At 42.6% G+C, this 20,813-nt stretch overlaps 1 protein-coding gene across 2 annotated transcripts in view; it reads right to left on the bottom strand.

Annotated features, from left to right (window-relative positions):
• LOC136430447 (ATP-binding cassette sub-family C member 4-like) overlaps positions 1–20,813 on the bottom strand; it is a 22,210-nt gene extending 1,397 nt beyond the window's left edge. The window contains exons 1-26 of one of the 2 annotated variants that reach the window (XM_066421088.1): positions 20,512–20,813; positions 19,625–19,735; positions 17,427–17,547; positions 16,852–17,070; positions 16,394–16,483; positions 15,459–15,622; positions 14,974–15,099; positions 13,148–13,397; positions 12,604–12,753; positions 10,087–10,176; positions 9,332–9,523; positions 8,922–9,016; positions 8,670–8,756; positions 8,310–8,406; positions 6,991–7,200; positions 6,309–6,440; positions 6,147–6,184; positions 5,396–5,685; positions 4,787–4,866; positions 4,207–4,357; positions 3,515–3,745; positions 2,920–3,020; positions 1,966–2,157; positions 1,336–1,581; positions 823–995; positions 269–374 (exon numbers count right to left, since the gene is read on the bottom strand). In XM_066421088.1, coding sequence (XP_066277185.1) covers positions 269–374; positions 823–995; positions 1,336–1,581; positions 1,966–2,157; positions 2,920–3,020; positions 3,515–3,745; positions 4,207–4,357; positions 4,787–4,866; positions 5,396–5,685; positions 6,147–6,184; positions 6,309–6,440; positions 6,991–7,200; positions 8,310–8,406; positions 8,670–8,756; positions 8,922–9,016; positions 9,332–9,523; positions 10,087–10,176; positions 12,604–12,753; positions 13,148–13,397; positions 14,974–15,099; positions 15,459–15,622; positions 16,394–16,483; positions 16,852–17,070; positions 17,427–17,547; positions 19,625–19,735; positions 20,512–20,585 — 3,816 coding nt within the window. In that variant the 5' untranslated portion in view covers positions 20,586–20,813. The remainder of the gene's footprint in view (positions 1–268; positions 375–822; positions 996–1,335; positions 1,582–1,965; positions 2,158–2,919; positions 3,021–3,514; positions 3,746–4,206; positions 4,358–4,786; positions 4,867–5,395; positions 5,686–6,146; positions 6,185–6,308; positions 6,441–6,990; positions 7,201–8,309; positions 8,407–8,669; positions 8,757–8,921; positions 9,017–9,331; positions 9,524–10,086; positions 10,177–12,603; positions 12,754–13,147; positions 13,398–14,973; positions 15,100–15,458; positions 15,623–16,393; positions 16,484–16,851; positions 17,071–17,426; positions 17,548–19,624; positions 19,736–20,511) is intronic. The other variant, XM_066421089.1, reaches the window with a different exon arrangement.

Here is a 20,813-nt window from a genome sequence, read left to right as displayed (position 1 = left end):
AAACACTTTGTTCATAAGTGAAGATATATGATATAAAACAATGGATTAATTATTTACTGAGATATGATAAAGGTTCCAAACTTTTTATGTTAAGTTTGTAACAGCTAGAAACCCATACTAGTTGACTACCCCATGCCGTAGTGATTGCATAACTGTGTGGCCCAAGATTTATAGAAAAGGTGATGAGCACCTAGCTAATGGTGTTGAAGCCAACGAAACCAAGAACACATTGACTATTTATCAGGATTGTACAAAGAAACGGGCTGACCATGATTTTGTCGGAGTCGATGATGGTGTGGAGTCTGTGTGCGATTGTCAGCACAGTGCAGGATCTAAACTTCACTCGGATGGTCTCCTGGATGAGTTGGTCGGTCCTGTAGGAAATACAGTTAACGTTTTATTAACCTGGTAACATTTCTTAATCTTGAAACTTTAACGTCCAACACATATTTGACAAGTAACAGGCTTCCAAATGACAAAAACTTGAAGAAAAAGGCGACAAAAAGCCAAATGCAACCCAGAGGACGCATACCAAGGTGTTACTGAGGAAGTACTTATACCCAATGATACAGCAAGTTGGGGAAGCTTGATGAAACAGTAAGTGGGCACAGCGAAAGCTGGAAACTGATTCACAATATCACAGGAAGAAAAAGCGCACACTATTTGTACTGTAATAGTTCTAGATTTATTTCATGTTAAACACTAGGGACCAAGAAATAAAGTTTTGTTTTGGCGTCATTTGAAATATATTGTTTTGCCAATCATTCAAGATGGCGCGGATCCGTGATGTACTTGAAGATTACGAAGTTCATGGGGAGTTACCTTGGGTCCACGTTGGCTGTGGCCTCGTCGATGATGAGAATCTTATTCCTCCCGAGCAGCGCCCTGGCCAGACAGACCAGCTGCCGCTGCCCCACGCTGAAGTTACTCCCCGACTCCAACAGCTCTGTCTCAAGCTTTCCAGGCAGGTCCTCAACCACCTCCTTCAGCTGCACCTGAAGAGGAACACGAATATCGCGTCATAGCCTCCACCAGGCCTTCCGGTGCATTGCTATACTCTGACAGCCCTAACTGAACAGGTACTATGAAAGGCCAGTTACTCTATTGACACTTGATCATCTAAGAACTGAGGTGTTAGCAAAGTCATGCCATCCCATAATTATATCATCAATTTCGGCAGGACTGGATGAAATTATACCGATACAGATATAGAAGACGGTGTCTAACAAAGTATGGTGAACGTAGATACGTTTAAATACATAGCGACAAAAACATATTTTCTTTATATACACCCACAAAGATTTTGACGAGGATGATCCGTTAGTTCCTTTTTACCTCTTCAAGAACGAGCCACAGCTGTTGGTCGGAGAACTTCTCGAACGGGTCGAGGTTTTTCCTGAGCGTACCGGAGAACAGGACGGGGTCCTGCGGGATGACGGAGAGGTTCGCCCGCAGAGCGTGCAGGCCCAGCCCGGCGATGTCCACCCCGTCGATGGTGATGTTTCCTCGCGGCTCCGCCATCCGGAATAGCATCTGTACAAGGGAGCTCTTACCTGCACCCGTCCTACCCACGATACCGACCTAGACAAACAAGGAAACATACGGAAAGGACTTCATCTTACTAGAATGGTAGAAATTAGTAGAACTAGAAAGGTAACACCAGCAAGCAAATGCATAATGTTTACCTTCACATGGACTAGCCTAACAAATTACTGCTCTCCTTATTCTTACTCAAACACATATTCCTATATATAGTGACCAGCCCCTCAAGCTCTATCCGTCCTACCACTTGCTACGCAATCGAACACCACAGGGTGTCTGCTACTTTACCATGTACCAGTAACCATGGAGACAGACGTCTGGTCCCGACCATTGACCTTATTTGTTCGGAAGAAGAAGAGGAAGAAACGAAGCAAACACAACATGTTTTCTTTCCGTGCAGGTAAACATGATCTCCACAATGACCTTCTCTCCGCCCTTGATGACGGCATGTAGTCCCTTCAGCACGTCCTGTCCGTCCGGTGAGTATGAGAAGGTCGCTCCCTCCAGGCGGATGCCGCCGTGCTGCGGCCAGTCCGGCGGCGGGTCCAGGGCTGTTTCCAGCGGAGCCTCTGGCTCCATCCGGGCATAGGTCAGGACTCTTTCAGCAGACGTCATCTGAGTGTAGAGTAAAGTTAGTCAAGAACGCTGTGCAGTGTAAGGCATAGGAAGATGGGACATTTTGGTATGCTCCTACAACGGTACAAACCGATGCAAAACCAACTGCTTGTAGATTAGTTTTTTAAACGCTTTACCGATCTGTGAGCGGGTTTCCGAATAATAAGTCGTAAAGTTTTCCGACTGGTAAGATGCTGGCTGTCGGACAGAAGGGTAGTCAGAAAATGACCTCTTCCACCATTTTGTTAGCTTTCATGTTTTGGAAGTATCCACACAAGATGTAATCTTAATAGTCACAGTCGTAACTCACAGATAATCGATGGATGATCTGACTTCTCTAGTACAGTGCAACTTGAGCGATATCGACCGGTCTAGCTCGCTGAAGAGCGGTCGTGACACAGAAGGCAGACGTTCTGTATAGTATTATTCAATTTACCAAGAAATTCCCCTATAGCTCTTTTCGACTATTAAGCACAATGAACAGTGGACCACGGCTTAACGTCCCGTCTTTTAAAAGGACTGCGAATCAGTTTCCAGAAGCGTGCATGCCAGGTGAGCGAGCCCAGATGAACTCACGGCTTCTCGGTCCAGAGGCAGGGCCGCTTATTCTGCAAGCAGAGGTTTCGGTCGAGTGGGGTAGGAGTTTTAAAAATCCCGGACATGGTCCCACTCGACCGAAACCTCTGCTTGGAGAATAGGGCCGCTAACCACTGGACTATGCACACGGTACAGTATAAATACATTAATTCGACAACTACTTACCAATGTTTCCACCTCCGCCGCCAGTCTTACTGCGAATTGGAACCCGTTGTTCAGTACAATTGCGTAGGACAAGGACAGACCGACAAGGCCTCCGTCAAGACCTAAAAAAACAGGACTTGTCATGATTTTCTCATCCATGTCCAGCTTATCTAACGCACTTATTCAACATCGAACGAAGATGTACACTCCAACATCTTAACCCGGTACATTATAAGTCCCTCATGATCGCGTTATCATTTTCGAAATTTTTGTGTGAGAAATGGATAAAACGGACAGAAACGACACGTAAAGCAGGCGTGACACTTTTAACGACTTTCGGCCCAATTAGATGGTCGCAAGGATAAACTCAAAATTTCACAATGGCCAGAGAGTCGAGCGTATTTTTCGCCTGAAAATCTGCCCTGTTATGGGGCTCGGTGACCTAGTGAACATCTACCGATTTCTAAAAATCGCGCAGTGTTCAAGAGGATTGACCGATCATTCTTCTCCATCAACCCATGTTTATGGCGTATCATGAACCAATAGGAATGGAGGCTTGTGATTGGTCCACACAGCCTAATTATATAAATATAGGACAATATTATGTAGTGCTCACTCTCAGCAGCGAACACACTGACGAAAGCCACCACTACCACGAACAGCGCGACGAGCACGTCCAGTCGCAGCGCCAGCCACCTGTTGATGGCCACAAACAGGAACACGGCTTCTGACTGCAGGTCCAGGTGCGCGCTGAACGCCTCCTGGCAGATCTGCTGCGCATTGCAGGCCCGGACGGTCCACAGACCCTGCAGGGTGGCCGACAGGTGGGAGAACACTGGACTGCGTGCTGTGTGTAGGAATAGAATAAAATCTTTAAAAAACAACCATGCATGAGCCATACTAGTACTGTTTGATTTTGATAAGTCAATTAATATTTTATTGATCAACTATCAGGATCCAGTTCGTATACGTCTTTACAATCCAAATATCACCTTACGCAATATTGAGTAATACACTCACAAAGTGAAACAAATGATTTTATATCCATTTCATCACGATCATCTTAGTAAATTGCACCAATCCCTTACACACACTGATCATGACTAATCAAGACTTCTATAGTCATTCTGTACCATTAAAGGGTATTGTGAAGTATTTGGTCGATGGAGACGTTCTATTGATAGTGACAGATCAACAAACCAACGCCATTATTGATAGTGGATCTAGAGGGTACAAGTTGATAAGAGGTTTATAATTCATACTGATAAGAGCTTTTTACGCGTTTTTGAGCGTACTAAAAAAACTCACTGGTGCCCTCCAGCCGCTTGATGTCACGTGACGTGGCCAGGTAATACCCGATGACGATGAGACACGTGACCATGATGGGGATGACCGGGATAAAAACCCAGGGGTTCACGATTCCCGCCAATAGAAACACGCCAACCGTCATCATCAAGAACTAGAAGTTGTTACGAATAGTTGACATCAACTTTCATAATGCCACTGGGTACTCTATAGCTAAGGCCGCCATATTCAAATTACGATGAACTTTCGTAGATCTACTTATGCAGCATCAGTAATCCCCAAGGTATGCACACTTTAGATATCCAAGACGTCGATAACATCTATTTCAATGTAGCAATGTTACACGTTTTTACTTTCAGTCAAATATCAGATTAAGACGCGAATTCAGTTTAACACAAAAAGACATCAGATTTTCATTTAATTTCTTAAGGTACTGTCTACGGTTGAACCTTGCCAGTCATTTTGTCAGTAAGTTGCAAACGTTTCGTTCTGAAAGCGTTGAATTACATGTAACTTTATATATTGTTGGTACGTGAGTGTACAGTATCACTATAGTACTTTGGGAGCGTAGGCATGCATGTACCTGAATTACTTCGACAACATTAAAGGGCAGGAGGTGGTCCAACAGCCCGACATCTTTGGAAAACCTGTTTAAGATACGTCCTGTAAAGAAAAGGAGGTTCTATTAAGGTAGTAAGTAGTCATACTGTCTGAGTCTTTTTTATCTGCATCGTGCGTTATAAACATCCTCATATATCCATCTAAAATATATTCTCCAAGGTAAGAGCAGGAAAAAGAGCAGAAAACAATTTACTAACTTCTGGTTGATTATATATTTCGTAATATAATAAATGATGACTGAGAAAATCACCCTTACGATACGAATGTTGAGGCCGTGACTGGAGAAATCAAGAAAAATCAGAAATAAATTTTTAAAAAGTAAAATCATTTTTTTTTTTCAAATCTCTTTTCTTCTTCAAAATTTTTTGTGGTGGTTGTGCCTTGGTCAAAACTTTTGGGTAAGTTTTAGGTCAACGGTTACTGGTTGCCATGGCAACGGCCATTTTTTCAAAATGGCGGACTTTCAACTTGTGAAGGCCTTAGTCTTTTCAAGGAGGTGGTCTTTTTGGCATACTGCGACTCTCATAAAGTAATAGATAATTTGAACTCTAACTAGAAATAAGACGCTTACCGACGGGGTTCGTATCGAAGAACAAGATCGGAACCCTGATGATGGCGGCAAACATCTGATTGTGGAGGCTCCTTGAAGACGAGAGACACATGTAGAACAAGAACACCGCCCGTAAGACACTCAAGACCAGGACGGTCGCCGTCAAAGCAGCACTCACTGTGACGTAGTACGTCACGTGAACAACTGCAGCACTGCCGTTAACTCGCGATGACGTAATTCCACTCACTGTTATGTTGACGTCTGAAGATGAGTTCGACACATTTCGTGGCTGTTCCAAGTACTGATTTGCCCTGGATAGTACCAAACAAAAAAGATGAAATGATAAAAATTCAAATTGTAATTTCAAGGTAATCCGATTATGAACGCCGATGACGTCACAGTGAATATGATTAATAATTAGGAATCTAGCACAGTGGCTGAAGAAAAAAAACGTACTTTTGAAAAGCCGTAAAAGCAAATATTGTAATATCTACAAAGTGAGTTGCCAACTGCGGTGGTAGACATCACTGGATTGCCTTACGACTAAACCGCGAGTCTGAAGGATGATTCTTTTTAATCTTTATTTATCATTTTAACATTTTCCAAGTAGGACTTCCAACTTGATGCACTTGATGCACTTTCGCGTGCCTGCGAAGCTGGTATGTTACGCCGAATGGCGGTTATACCGGTTATATAGATACAGATTATACAGATTAATAAGTATCTTTGATTTTTATGTTTTGCAACATAGTCTGTAGTAATGCACACTTACCAGTACGTAAACCACCAATCTGCCAGCATATACACACTCTGAAAGAGTAAAGCACGATTTAGCACACGCGCGTCAGAAGAATATACAGGTATGTTCCAATTTTGGGTGATTGATAAATGTACATTAAGACGCCAAATTGGAGATTGTAACCCTGTAGATCACCTGATAAGCAACGTTGAGGAGAATGGCCAGTAGGACCCCCCACACTCCTGTTCCTGACATCACGAAGTCTTTGTAGACGCTCCAGCCCACGTGACCACTCTCTCTGTCTTCTTCCACCTCATGATCGTCATCCTTGGAAAAGATGCCGACAATATTGATTATCGCCAGTTCTTTTATATCCGGCAGGTTCTGTTATTTCATTAGGCGCCATTTTATACAAGTATATTTGCGGTGTGCACACTTAAGATATCCAGGTACCGGTGTTAAAGACATTCTTGAGAAGGCCTCGATAACAATACTGTTGAATGTGGTCTTAGGATCCCCGGCCGAATTATCATTATATTGATGCTAACTCCGTGGGAGAAAACAGACAAATGCTCTTAATTAAATCATACTCTTTGATTGATATATATATATATATATATATATATATATATATTTATTTAAAAAAAACAGGCAGTTAAAGGAATTATTCACATTTTTGTATCAATGTATAGGTCCAAAAACATTTTAAGGTCAATTAAACCATTTCTTCCATGCTGGCTTCAGTGCATGCGTCTTTAACCCACAAACATGGCGGACACTTGATTACGTCATAGTCACGTGACAGTAAGCACTCTATAGCAGCAGTGCTTATGATTTCGTCACTGCTTTGATAAAGTTCGTAAAATCAGCAATATACATCATGTTCTTGGGCAGGTCCGGACCCAGTAACGGCAACGGAAGATCTTCTTCGTCGAAGTGAAGAACTTTTCAAGGACTTTCTTCTCTTCTCCACAAAATCGTCTTTTCCAGAAACACTTTCTTCGTCCTCCTCCCTTTTTAACAGCTCGGCGAAGTCCAGGCCGGACTGCTGCAGCTCTGCATATGTGCCTATGGCAGCCTGCTGTCCCTATGGAAGTGCACATAACAGTGAGCCTACCATGTTTGTTAGCAACAGTAGCAACTGACCGAGCTGGTTCAAGGTAACGTTACCCTTCATCAGTCTGGACAATGGCGTTCTGGAGACCAGCATTGGGTCAACTTTCATGGCGTGTTACCGTCTTCTACGGTAGAACATTGAGGATAATATGAGAAGTAGAAAAAGATGTTAACAATAGTATAGTATCCATGCATGTTACGTGTAGATGATATTGTTTTGTTTTTTGCCGACGCTTCACAACACGTCATTGTAGGATCTTATAGATCTTGACTGCTTTCTTTTTCGGGATTTAGGGAAAGTCATGCCTATTGCACTGTGGGGAAACTGGTATTTCCGTGTGTGAGGCAGTCCGTTTCCTAGACCGCTAATCTGGCTCTGTTTAGAAATTTCCGTCACCGATGTGTTACTTCTCGGGACCAACCACTAATGCTGTCTCTCTGCTTAACCTTAAATATGTTAATCATAAACACCACTTACATATAGCCACTCAATCGTCGCCATGGCAATACGTTTTATTGCCTTACTTGTCTTCATTGGCATTGGTATTTGGGTCTGATATCTAACGGTAAAGTTGCAAACTTCTGCTCATTCTTAACTGTTCGTTATACTTGTTACCAATTCAAATATCAATTCAGATCAGATCAAATTGATTTTAGATTCAAAAGCTAAATGGTCATGAGTTGTTCTTGTTTCATTCAGGCCTACGTGTCTGAATAACGTGTCCAATGTTTATATTGCCTTGATGGAGTTATAACCTCCCACAGTTTTTTACATAAAGAATAGAGACATATCGAAAGATCGATGAACTACTGTCGGACAGGACAAAATATTTAAGTAACGTCAACTCTCATAATTCCACCGGGCACCCTAAGGCTAAGAATGTCACATTGAAAATGGTGTTATCGAGGCCCTCTCACGGATGACTTGAACACCTGGATATCTGACGTGTGCGTAACCTGCGGATACCTGAAGTGAGCACTCCTCTACATTACTGATTCTGCATTTGTAGATGTCTTTCAATTCACCGTTTTCTTTAATATCTCAGGATACCCGGCGGAATTGTGAGAGTTTACATTTACGTTTTTGAGCACGATGATCCGATCTGCCTGCTGTAGATACTGCAGCTGGTGCGTCACCAGGATCCGTATTCTGGACTTCAGAGCTCCCAGGATGCACCTGGAAAATCACAATGCAATACTCTGATTACTAGTACCTAATCTTTATTGAGATACAAAGAGCCTGAATCTACTATCAAAACCACGCCGGAAATTCGAGAAGCTACCGGGAGTCTTCAATTTTGCAAGCAACTTGATACAGTTTTGTATTCTTAAACAACGACGCTTTTGCGCGTCACTTATATATGTCATACACGATTTTTATCTATGATGAGAATGAGGATAAAGGAAATGATTATAAACAAAATCAAGAGCAAGGCTCACCTCTCAAAGATGTGTCTTCCCACCTTTGCGTCCACAGCACTTAGTGGATCATCTAGAAGGTAGATGTCTGCATCTCGGTAAAGGGCTCTGAAGAAAGGGGGCACCTTCAATCATGGAATGCGAAAAAGCCACTCTGAGTTGGAAACCAAAACTGAACTGAAACCAGATGGTTGTTGGACACCCCCCCCCCCACCCCCCCCCCCCCCCCCCACACACACACACACACACATTCTCTGTCTCCTTCTCTCTTACCTTGCTAGGTCAATCCTGGCCTTCTGCCCACCGCTCAGAGTGATCCCTCGGTCTCCTACTAATGTACGGTCTCCGTGTGGAAACGACTCAATATCCTCATGAAACAAAAGCGAGACATCAATGAGCCACAATCGCGGACCGGGGGTAGTAAGTGTGCATTGTGAAAATGTTCTCGGATCTTTTTTGGAAGTTACTACAGAGGCCATAGGATGAGCCATGCTACCATGAAAAACACAATGAAAAACATCATTGCACCAAAAAAGGCTTTTGGTCTTGTAAAATCGGAAATGGCTGTAGAAAGGACTGACTTCTCCAAGCGCCTGAATTTAAAAAAAAAATCAGCAACCACTTTAGTAGGGGAATGAATCTTATGTGTAGTTTTTCATTGCTACGTGCTAGCCTATGATTACCTTTCTAAGTGCTGTAACGCTCAGCACGTCCTTGTACTTGTCTGTATCCCAGGTCTGTCCGAAGACGATGTTCTGTCTGACGGTCCCGGAGAAGACCCAGGGCTGCTGGGACGTGTACGCCACCCGTCCGCGGACCGACATCCGCCCGGACACCGCCGGGAGCTCGCCAAGTACGGCACTCAACAAGGAAGACTTGGAAAGGGAAAGAAATGGGTATCTTCTGTAGTAATCACTGTCAGTCGATAATAATAAGTTTATTGCAAATTCCTGCCCGAAGGCTAATTGCAAACAACATAAAATAACAGTGTACAAAATAGGTATAAAAGCGACTAGACTGGACTATAATGAAAGATATTGGACGCTATTTGGAAGGTTATGCAAATTATGTCCCAATTCACATAATTTCGTTATGTCAATCATCACATAGGGTACTGATTATGATATACCAAATACGATGCAAATATGTCAACCATTCCTTGAGTTATCGTCTGAAAAATTTTCAACGAAATAAACTACTGCAGTTCGCCTAAAAGGAAGAAAAAAAGCCATGTCCAAAATTCAAAACTTGACATATTAAAACCGTTCAGTATTGTGGTGCCATAGAACAACCTACCAACAGATGGCACCGAAAACATAACCTTGGCGAAGGAAACATGTATTCAGATTGAATTCGTTTATTTTCTTCAAAGTGCTAGAGTTGGGTATATCGGTGCTTTATCGTTTTTGAAAGGAAACCTTGACAAGAAAAAAATCACCTTTCCCGATCCCACCGGCCCAATGACCGCGAGCAGCTGGCCGGGCTGCACGCAGAAGTTAACGTTCTTCAGGTTAAGTTTCTCCATCTGCTGTACAAAACGAAACAAAAGAAAACAAAACCCAATGTTAATAAAGGGAACAAATTGTGAAACTATATGCATCAACATCCGACGACATCTTTGCAGTATGGACCAGGTCAGAGGAGGAACGGAGCACACGGGACCATCAAGGTCACAGTGGAAACCTCCAAGACCACCATTAACTTTCTGGATGTTACAGTCACAATCTCGGAAGGGGAGATTATCACCGACGTTTATACCAAACCGACAAACATCAGTACCTACTCCGGAACTCCGCCCATCCCAAACACTGCAAACAGGGGATCCTCTACGGGCAGTTCCTGCGCATACGACGTATCTGTTCAAACACACTCAGATACAAAGAGAAGGCTTCTGAGTTCCGGCAGCACTTCCAGAAAAGGGGCTATGAAGAGGCCCTACTAGACTCTGCCATAGCCCGTGCGCAAGAACGCCCCCGTGAAGACACGCTGAAGGAAAAGGGACCCACAACACCATAGGATCGTACAATGCTAGTAACAACATACAGTCCACATCTCCCGCCACTACAAACTATCATTAGGAAATACTGGAACCTCCTCCAACTCTCACCAAGAACAAGGGATATCTTCAAGGACCCACCACTGTTTGCATACCGCCGCAACAAGAACATCAAGGATATCCTGGTAAAAGCCCAAGTCCCGAAGGAAAATAAGAACTTCCTTGATAAATTTGTTCCTATGGGCTCTTTCCCATGTGGAAAACATAGATGCTTCACCTCCACCTATGTCAAAAAGGCGAAACATTTCCAAAGCCACCACAACGGAAAACGATACACGATCAGGGCGCACATCAACTGCCAGAGCAAGAACATCGTGTATATGATCCGATGCAAAAAATGCGGCTTATAGTACGTGAGCGAGACCAAACCGTGAGACCCTGGCCAACAGACTAAATTGCCACCGGTCCTCCATCAACACGAAGAAGTGGTCTCAGCCCACTTCAACCAAACGGACCACAGTATAGGAGACCTCGAAGTCCTCGGCATCGAGAAGCTTCGTTACGAATACTCCACACGACAGCGCAGACTACACCGGGAATCATACTGGATACACCAACTCAGAACTCTGCACCCAGACGGCCTCAACCAGGAATCGCTAAAGATCACTAGGGTCTGAAGAGACACAGCCTTGTCGCGACCGGCACCCCCAAGAACACTCAATCTCCACACTAGCCGGTCACTAGTATCCCATCTACAGACTCAAATGTGAAGAACCCAACTGCAACAACACTTATATCGGAGAGACCAGCCGATCACTTAATGAAAGGTACAAAGAACATTGCGCTAACCGCTACTCCTCGGCCATTTTCCACCACCTAAAACACAACCAGGGGCACTCGTTCAATCTCGAATCCACTGATATCCTTGACCGCGAACCCCGCTGGTTCGAACGTGGAGTAAGGGAGGCAATATATGAGAGGATATACAATCCAACCCTCAACAGAAAAGGAGGGCTAAGGGTGGAACTGTCTGGCACTTGGGACATAGCCTTGGGGGGCAAACCAGCTTTAGCTCCTATATTAAAACAATAGGAGCTAGTGTCCCCTTTTACTTCAACCTTGTCTTGAGTTGTCTAATTTGCTTTCTATTGGACTATCTGAAAATTTGTCTTCTCCTTATTTGCATATCAATTCATAGTTCGTGGTTATAAACCTGCTGTTCAACTGATCTTGCTCACAGTCACTGACGAAAAGTAGTGGATGCTACTTGAAACGTCTGACCGTTTCCAAAATCATATCCAGTTGTTTGAGTAATTGCTTTTTTGGCGTATCTTATTACCTGGATGTCTAATCTTCATCGACGAAACAGCAATATCGCTGAGTCAGCTTGTTTCCTAGGCTCTGATTGGTCAGTTTTAGCCAGTGCAAAGCGAAATCCTGTCAGCTGATTGGCTATTTCCTAGAGCGCCCTGACCGGAGCAAAGCAGGGAGTAGATTGCCCTGAACTTAGTACACCTAGAGGCTATAAAACGAAGTGCGGTACCACTCTTTGTCTTTTGAATAAAAGGTCGAAACCGGTAAATCGTTGTTGTCTCAGCCGTCATCCTTCTGACACCCAACCGACTATATGCATCAACATAGTCACAATCTTAATAAAAACAAGTAAGGCAATGAAATGCATTGCCGTTGCGACGGTGTCTGGGTTTATAAAACTGCTAAACAGAACCGGTCCTTTATATTATCAGGCTAGCCCCTGAGGTGTCACCAAAAATGCAACGTATAGATAGATATGTACGTGTGTTCCTCTACCCTAGGTAGAGCAAGAGGGCCGTAGAGTGTGTAGCCGACATAGACCCCGGACAGGCTCTGACGTCGGGGGGACACCGGCTGTCGTGGTTACAATTACATTTTTCTTCACGCTTGAATCAACAGTTGCAAGGGAGCATAGGCATAGCTTACCTGGTCCCACCTTGCTGCAATGTCATCTGCCGTAACGCTACATGTAGATATTGTTGTTTGTTTTGATGTCTGATCATAACAGGGATCAGAAGTCGTGTCGTCACAATCCCGGACTTGTTCAGGCTGTATTTCATCCAGCATCAGAAACTCCTGGAAATGTACCACGGCAGTCAGTCAGTCAAATAAACGTAACATAAAAAGTTCGGAAACTTAATTCTGGTCGATCTAAACACTTAATCTATTGTTGTTATATACTACTAAAAAGGCTGTTTATTACATTGCCCATTACAATGATAGATCTATCCTGTTTGCTATGGTTGCACATTCATGGATTGTTACTTATGTGAGTAAGTTGCGAAAAATAAGTGCGGAAAATTCCCTTGACCGTATGTCCGTTGTTTTTACATGATTAGCATTAAGTGTTTTTTCATTAGAAAGATTTGGGATGGTCCATTTCTGCAAACGGTTGATATGGAACAGTCTATTTTGGCATGGGAATGGAGAGGGCGTGAAATATGCTGTTTATTGATTGATTTTCTCTTACCTGTATTCTCTTAATGGACACTTGACTCTCGAACCAAAACTGAACCGCCAGCGGAAAGATCTTGGCAACCACAAACTGAAGCTGATTATACAACCCAATCGCAACAAACAACTTAGAGGCTGTGATAGTGTTTCCCAGTAGCGCGTACGTGGTGAACGTGAGGAAGACAATCACACGCACCGCGGCATATGATAACCCATTGTTGAGCCCTTGACACACGGCTCCCTTCATAATTGTGCTCACTTCACGTCTGTGAGAAACAGAAAGAGAAATGTGATGTTAGGGCTTAAGGTTTCCTCCCTGGCTAAATTGGCTTTTTGACTTTTCATTGTTTTCTCAACAACAGATTGAGAAAAAACTGTAGTTGTGCTGAATATTGATAGCTGGTCATAAAAGAATTCCAAAATTGATTTGTTGGACCATATGGATGACGTCATCACATTTTATTGCCCTTAATCTGTGTTTTTTTCAAAGATAAAATACAGCACTTTGGTACATAACACTGCAATGAAACTATGTTTTCCATGTGCATGATGATCAAAGCTACAAACGTACGTTCGAACAAATTGATATCTACTTATCATCTGTGCTTATTAAAAAATAATTGTTTTTACTAACCTACTTGCTTTTACCTACTCAAAAAAAATCATTTTCAAACAAGAGTTCCGCGACCTCATATCTCCATGAACAATTCTATTTATGCAAATGACTTACACATTTACATAAAATATGCTTAATCACCATAATAAATGCTTAATTATAAACACCTTTATATTACTTACGCATGTTGCAATATTGACAGTCGTATAATATCCCAATTGTATGAATTTCAGTGTTTTTGCATTAATTATGCAAATTAGGAATTTATTTGCATAATTGGTATCTGTTGATGCTCCACTTTCCATAAACTACATATGTTAAATGTATTTGAGTCTTATAATGGAAAACACTGCAAGTATAGATTTTCCTCATTAGCTATGCAAATTAAGTCCCAATTAGCATAATTTGCACTTAATTGTGTATATCTCTGTCTAAGCTACCTGCATACTAAATATCATGGAAATCCGTTTTTCCTTTGTTCAGTTATTCTCCTTAGAAGATTTTCACAAAAACGCCCCTGCAGTTCCAGAGGAAGCTGCTAGGGGGCCCAAACCTACACCACTTCTTTATTACATCACAATCTATCTGCCACCCAGAAATCAAGACCACAGCACGTCCAGGTCAAAAGATACAAAAATTGAACTTCTGCTGCAGTACCAAGGTCACATACCAGGGGCCCAAAATCGACTCTGAATTTCGGCTTCCCAACACCCGCCCACATACCAAATATCATCGTAATCCATCAAGAGGCTCTTGAGTTATGCTGACTGGAGTGGTGTGGAAACACAAACAAACAGACAAACACACAGACACACCCAAAACAATATCTCCATTTTTCATGGAGATAATAACTATGGACACTTCGTAGATATCAATTTGTGCAAACGTACGTTTTGTGCAAACGTACGTTTGTAGCTTTGATCACTATGCACATGGAAAACATATTGCACTGTTATGTACTAAAGCGCTGTCTTTTCTCTAACCATAGGCACCGTTAGGTCATGTTCATTTGATTATATGGATGACATGTATTTTCAGCATGTATTTTCTCATTTTACATCTACTTTTTACGATTAACAGTATGGCCGAAAACTCTTTGTTTGTTTTGGAAACGGACGAAAAGTGGAGCGCGCGCGGATGTCACCGATATAATCGAATCAACATAGCCTTACTACAAAAAAATATTACCAACCTGCTTGGTGAAGGACATAAGACGCAAATCATACCTCCTAAGTTTCCTGATCAGAGCACCGAACGGTTTTTCCCAGGCGTACATCCTGATGACCCTCATGGCGGTCAGAACTTCGCTCATCATCCGGACACGGTCGTCCGTCCGGCTGGCGGTCTGCGACCTTTGTATTCAAAGGGAGCAACGGTCGACGGTGATATTTAACTACTCTCCAAGCAGAGGATGGGTTCCGGCAGGTTTTTGACGTGTTTTAGGCGTTTTTGTCGGGCTTTCTACTTTGTCATTTTTTTTGTCTCGCCAACCCAACCCAACGAGACAAAAAAAATGACAAAGTAGAAAGCCCGACAAAAACGCCTAAAAACACGTCAAAACCCTGCCGTAACCATCCTCTGCTTGGAGAGTAGTAAAGCAATAAAGCAAACAAGCAACAAGCCAGGTCGTAGTTCCAAGTGTGCATGCGCATAGATCGAAAGTTAAGGTCACCAACTTGTCAAGCCTTCCCGGTGGCTCTACAATGTATACCTGTATTTCCCGAACAGTTTCCCCATGGCAGATTGTACAGGCAGCAGTAGCAGGACGTAACACATGCCGGGCAGACAGGACGGGCCCAGGTCTCTCCACAACAGCACAGTCACTACTACCACGTTCATCGGGGCCAGCCAGAAGAAATGAGCAAGGTGGTAGTTCTGTAAAAAGAAATATATTTTCTTAAAGGCGATATTATTATCGACGATTTATGGTTTCAGAAAAGGCGACGTGCAGTTGACATGTGAAGAGTATTTAACGAAATTAAAAGCATGGAAAATGGGTATTTTCGGAAGTAGATGAAGAACGGCTTACGTAATCTTCCAGCAGATGAATTGGTCTGAGCTTTTTGAGTTGGTCTTTACAAACAATACGGTGTCTAATCTACGGCTTTTTTCTTATGGTCCACGCTTTCTCTGGGTTTACCCTACCCTGCTTAGAAATTTCGTGTTTTGTTTTTCAACAGCGAATGTAGTATGCTATGGATGTCCCTATGGCTCAACTGGTAGCAGCATCACAGTTGAGCTTCTGGTTCCAATTAGTTGCTAACTGGGAGACCCCGGTTCAAACCTGGGTCAGGACATCTGAGTTGCAGCTGCACTCGTCTTTAGGAAGGGACGTAAAATAGTGGTCTGTGTTCGAGGAGGTGCCTCCCGTGTTCGAGGAGGTGACTCGAGAACGTTTTAAAAGGGGAAGGGCTAACAAGTAACAACCCCTTCCTGTAAAAATTGACCCACTACTACCGAAACAACAAGGGAACTTGCTGCCCTATGACCCTCAGGGTCTGAACGAACATAGTATGTTCTGCCTTGAAATGAAACATCACAACCAGAAATTTGAATCCCTCCTTAATGAATACTTTATCAATGAATTATCATGATAGCGTCTTTTCATGTGTAGTTTTGATAACAGATTAGTTTTATGGTACTTACGTGGTCAAACTTGTCTATGTCGTTTGAAAGAAGGTTTACAATTTGCCCAGTTGTTGTCTTCTGCAAGGCCGAGTTACTCAGTCTCAATGTCTAAACAAAAGTAACGACAAAGAACAACAGCAATACAGAACAAAATTTGATTGAAATAACATCAGGAAGATTAGAAAATTTTGTATGAATTGTGGGAAGATTGACGCAGTGACCCTCTACTCAGCGTTGCCATCATTATTGTCAACATACTATTCTCGACAAAACAAGAAATGAATATGTTTTGAATGCAAATAACAATTATGTGCATGAACTTGGTTTATTTACTTTTCTTATCAGCGTAGTCAGTGGACACAAACACGACCTACTTATGCATAATAAGATCACTAAAAAATCCGTGACATGTTAGGGCGCGTGACAAGTTAGGGCACCCCCGTTATTTCGTGAAACGAAATTTAGAACAAACCCACCTTGCGGTAGATGAGGAAACTGCAAGCCACCTTGATCCTGAGTTGTCCCCATCGCCAGACTGGGAACTGCCACTGGTGGTGAAACACGGACACGAACAGCGTGCAGAAGCTGACGGCGAACGCGTACAGGTACGCCTCCTGGCGGGACACGGTGGTGTCAGCAGAGAAGTAGGAGATAAGCAGACCCAAGAATACTGGCTGAGCAAGTTTGAGAAATTCCTAGAACAGCAAATTATATGCATGATATCATTTTGAAATTTATGAATTCATTCATTGATCTTAGCGAATGATTCCCTACAGTTTGAGTCAACTGATTTTGGAGAAAGCCCACACTATAGATACAGCAAAATAAGCATAACGAAATCATTAAGATACAAAATGAGAATGATTGCTAATAAACCGTATACTGGTATGCAACAAAGTCATATAAAGCTATACTTTACGAATGTTCAAGAATAGAAAAGCATACTATTAAAGTGCAATCTACGAACGCTACCACTATTCAAAACACATCATATGGAAACATTGAGTATATCAAGTAGACAATCAAGCCTATACCACTGATGTTTATTTACCTCTACAAAGAAACAGATGCCGATCAATGCGAACTTTAATCCGAAGCACTGCAGCAGGGCTTTCTGGAAACTGGGAGGTTTTCCAGCTGTGGCCGCCAGGTCCAGTTCTTTCTGCCATGCCCTGTTGGGTACAACAAGTACATTAAATCGCTCAACGAACCCATTCGTTTTGGACTGAACAGAGCTCTTTGGAAAATGCTTCTAGAATTTTACAACCCATATTCAAATTACTACTAGTACATAGCTTACATGTTGTGAAAAACCTTTGTGTTACTGTATGAATCAGAGTGAATCATCATGCGTTATTGAAATTTGAAACATCTCTAGATTTTCCACAAAATCTCAGGATATTTTGGAAAATCTCAAGATTGTTTGAAAAGATCTCAATTCTTTTTTAACAATCTCAAGTTACTTTAAAACAATCTTAAGATACTTTAAAACAATCTCAAGATACTTTAAAACAATCTCAAGATACTTTGAAACAATCTCAAGTATGGGTACTTTCTCCGTTTGTGCATTTTCGTCTGATGGCTTGTAATGCGTGAATTAAAGCTTACTGTCATCTACATTTGTACTATCCTTGACATATGGAGAGTGTACGACCTTAAAATCAAGGCACACGCGCGCGTGCATACAAATGCAGGAGTTTCCCGGTAGGGCTAGGGGGATAATATCGGGGACCAAGTGTTGCAATATTACACATATATAGAGAACAATTATTCTCTCACACGCAAGTGTTGAAAAAGGGTCTCACACGCACACAGGTTTTTCTCTCCCACAATGATGTTGAATGAAGTCTCACAAGCACACAGGATTTTCTCTCCCAATGTGTGATGAAAAAGGGGCTCTCACAAACAGAGTTTTTTTTCCAAAACATCAATGCTCAACTTCTATCTCACCTTCAGAAAAAATTTCCACATACACAGCACAAAATTGTCTCAAGAGGCTGCAAGTGGGAAAGAATTTTGCGCTGTATGTGTGTGAGAGAATTTCTCTTGCATGTCGGAGAGAAATCTTAATAAAGTCATGTGTGACAACTATATATAGGAGAAGAATGGGACTTTTTAGAGGCTAAAGTATGGATATATACTATAGGTTATATGAGATTTTAGAATCTCTCTGACATCGCGGACGAAAGTTCGGCCACTTTCAGACAAAAGTCGCTCTCTCACTCATAGGACAAAACGCGCTCTGACTTAGAGATTCTCTCACTTTCAGAGGCTGCAAGTGGGAGAGAATTTCGCGCTGTATGTGTGGGAGAGAAATTCTCTTGGATGTCGGAGAGAAAACGCGCTCGGACTGAGAGAAACTGCGGCTCGGGTGGAGGTTGGATCTGGAAGAGAATTCTAAGTTGTGCGTGTGAGAGACAATTTTGTGCTGTGTATGTGGAAGAGATATTTTGTCGTATGTCGAAGAAAAAACACTGTAATAGTCAACCATTCTTTTTTCTGAAGGTGAGATAGAATTTGAGAATTGATGTTTCGGAAAAAAAAACTCTGTTTGTGAGAGACCCCTTTTCATCACACATTGGGAGAGAAAATCCTGTGTGCTTGTGAGACTTCATTCAACATCATGGTGGGAAAGAAAACTGTGTGCGTGTGAGACCCATTTTAAACACTTGTGTGGGAGAGAAACTCCTCTCTGTGTGTGAGACCCTTTTTCTACACTTGTGTGTGATGGAATAATTGTTCTCTATATATGTGTAATATTGCAACACTTGGCCCTTATATAGGGGGACCTGGAAACTCTTCACCCGATCAGATTTTAGAATCGTGCCCAATCTTTTAAAACAGCCGAGAATTTGGGGCTTTCGTGCCGTGATTCCACTGCCACTGCCACTGGTCGTAATATTGAATGTCCAGTCAACGGCACTGAAACCGACATTTCAGATGAAATAGAATGATGGTCATCGGATACATAAGGTCTTCGAATTTAAAAATTGTCAGAGAATGTAGTTTTTTCCTCTGAAATGATCACATTAGATGGTGCTCGAAAAGAGAACATTGGTCGACTTCTTAAAAACACGCAGTAATGGAGAGGACCCTGCTTGCATGCCGCTGGCGAAAATGCCGTTCTCAGCTTGCAGACTCGAGCTCGTCGGACGAGCTAGCTATTTTCCTCCTTCGCGTTATAGGACCCCGGCTTTAGGCAGCTGGTTAAAGAGAAACGTTTCTTGCCCCCCACTCTTGCTTACTCACCTCTCTAAGTCTCCTCCAAGTTGTTGTGAAGATTCCTCCTCTATAACATTGTACAAGTCCGACTCCTCAAGTCTCTTTCTGTAGCCTTTCGCAAAGAGCGGATCCAACCACCTGAAGTGCAGAACGGGAAGAACTTAACTGAAGTCATTCTAATTCGTCACAAGGACTACAGGGAACATTTCTTGATCTTGTCTGTAGTAGATAAAAAGCTGCTGTTACTATACATACGCAAAGCGCTAAGTAAAGGGGAAAACACGGTGTACAGTGAAACATGTTCTGAACTGTAGTCCTGAGTAACAACTACAACCCTTTCCATCAGCAAGATAGAAACGACAACCGCTGGAACCAAACCCTCGACCTTCCAGCTGCAGTCCATAGAAGCCATGTCGCCAATTGCGTGTGAAGAAGGGGAGGACCTCCATGGTGTCACTAAGTAGAGGTCAATGCACGATAGTCACACACCTTAGAGGCCACGTGAGGACATACTAGCATCACATAACGTAATGTGACCTAGCCTTTTGTATTCTCAAGGACCGTACGCATACAGCGACTAACATCGCAGCCTACGGGCACCCGGGGTCAACAACTCTTGCTGGGTAAAAACCCCTATTGTTACTGTGTTCTCGCTACTCTACAGCATCATGTAAGTAAAACATCCTATAAACTGTCTTAAAGCTTGCAGGGCTAAAAAAAGGCATTGCCTAAAAACCTTCATGATTTCAACACAATATGATTACTTCACTGAGCTGCATGATTTCAATCAATTGGTGTGAGCTAGGCCACGTAGCTATGAGTATTGGCATTGTACAGTTACACAGCTTTGCTTAAATTTAAAGCCCTAAAGACCCTTAGTACCCTTACACTGTATAACGAGACATTAAACTTACGAAAACGACGCCCTTGACATTAAGTTGGCTGACAGCATCGGGTTGGGCTTGTGCGTCCTTGTCTTCTTGTCCATTTTTGTCCCCCTTCACAAATTCAACAGGTGAACTCTAAACTCTTGAAGCAGATGTTGAAGGTTTCACGTTTCTCCAGGTGATCCTACATTATTACACGGCTCCCAGGTAATCTATTGCGTTACGTTACGACATTCAAGCACACCTGGCTTTCACTAGTCAGCTACCTGCTCGTCTGACCCTGAGTTGACCTGTAAACTGTACTCATGCATGGTCCAATGGTTAAATAT

This window comes from Branchiostoma lanceolatum, chromosome 3, assembly GCF_035083965.1.
Source record: "Branchiostoma lanceolatum isolate klBraLanc5 chromosome 3, klBraLanc5.hap2, whole genome shotgun sequence".
In the NCBI taxonomy this organism is placed as follows: domain Eukaryota; kingdom Metazoa; phylum Chordata; class Leptocardii; order Amphioxiformes; family Branchiostomatidae; genus Branchiostoma; species Branchiostoma lanceolatum.
Note: the sequence above shows the minus strand (reverse complement) of the source record. Positions and strands in the feature narration are given on the sequence as shown.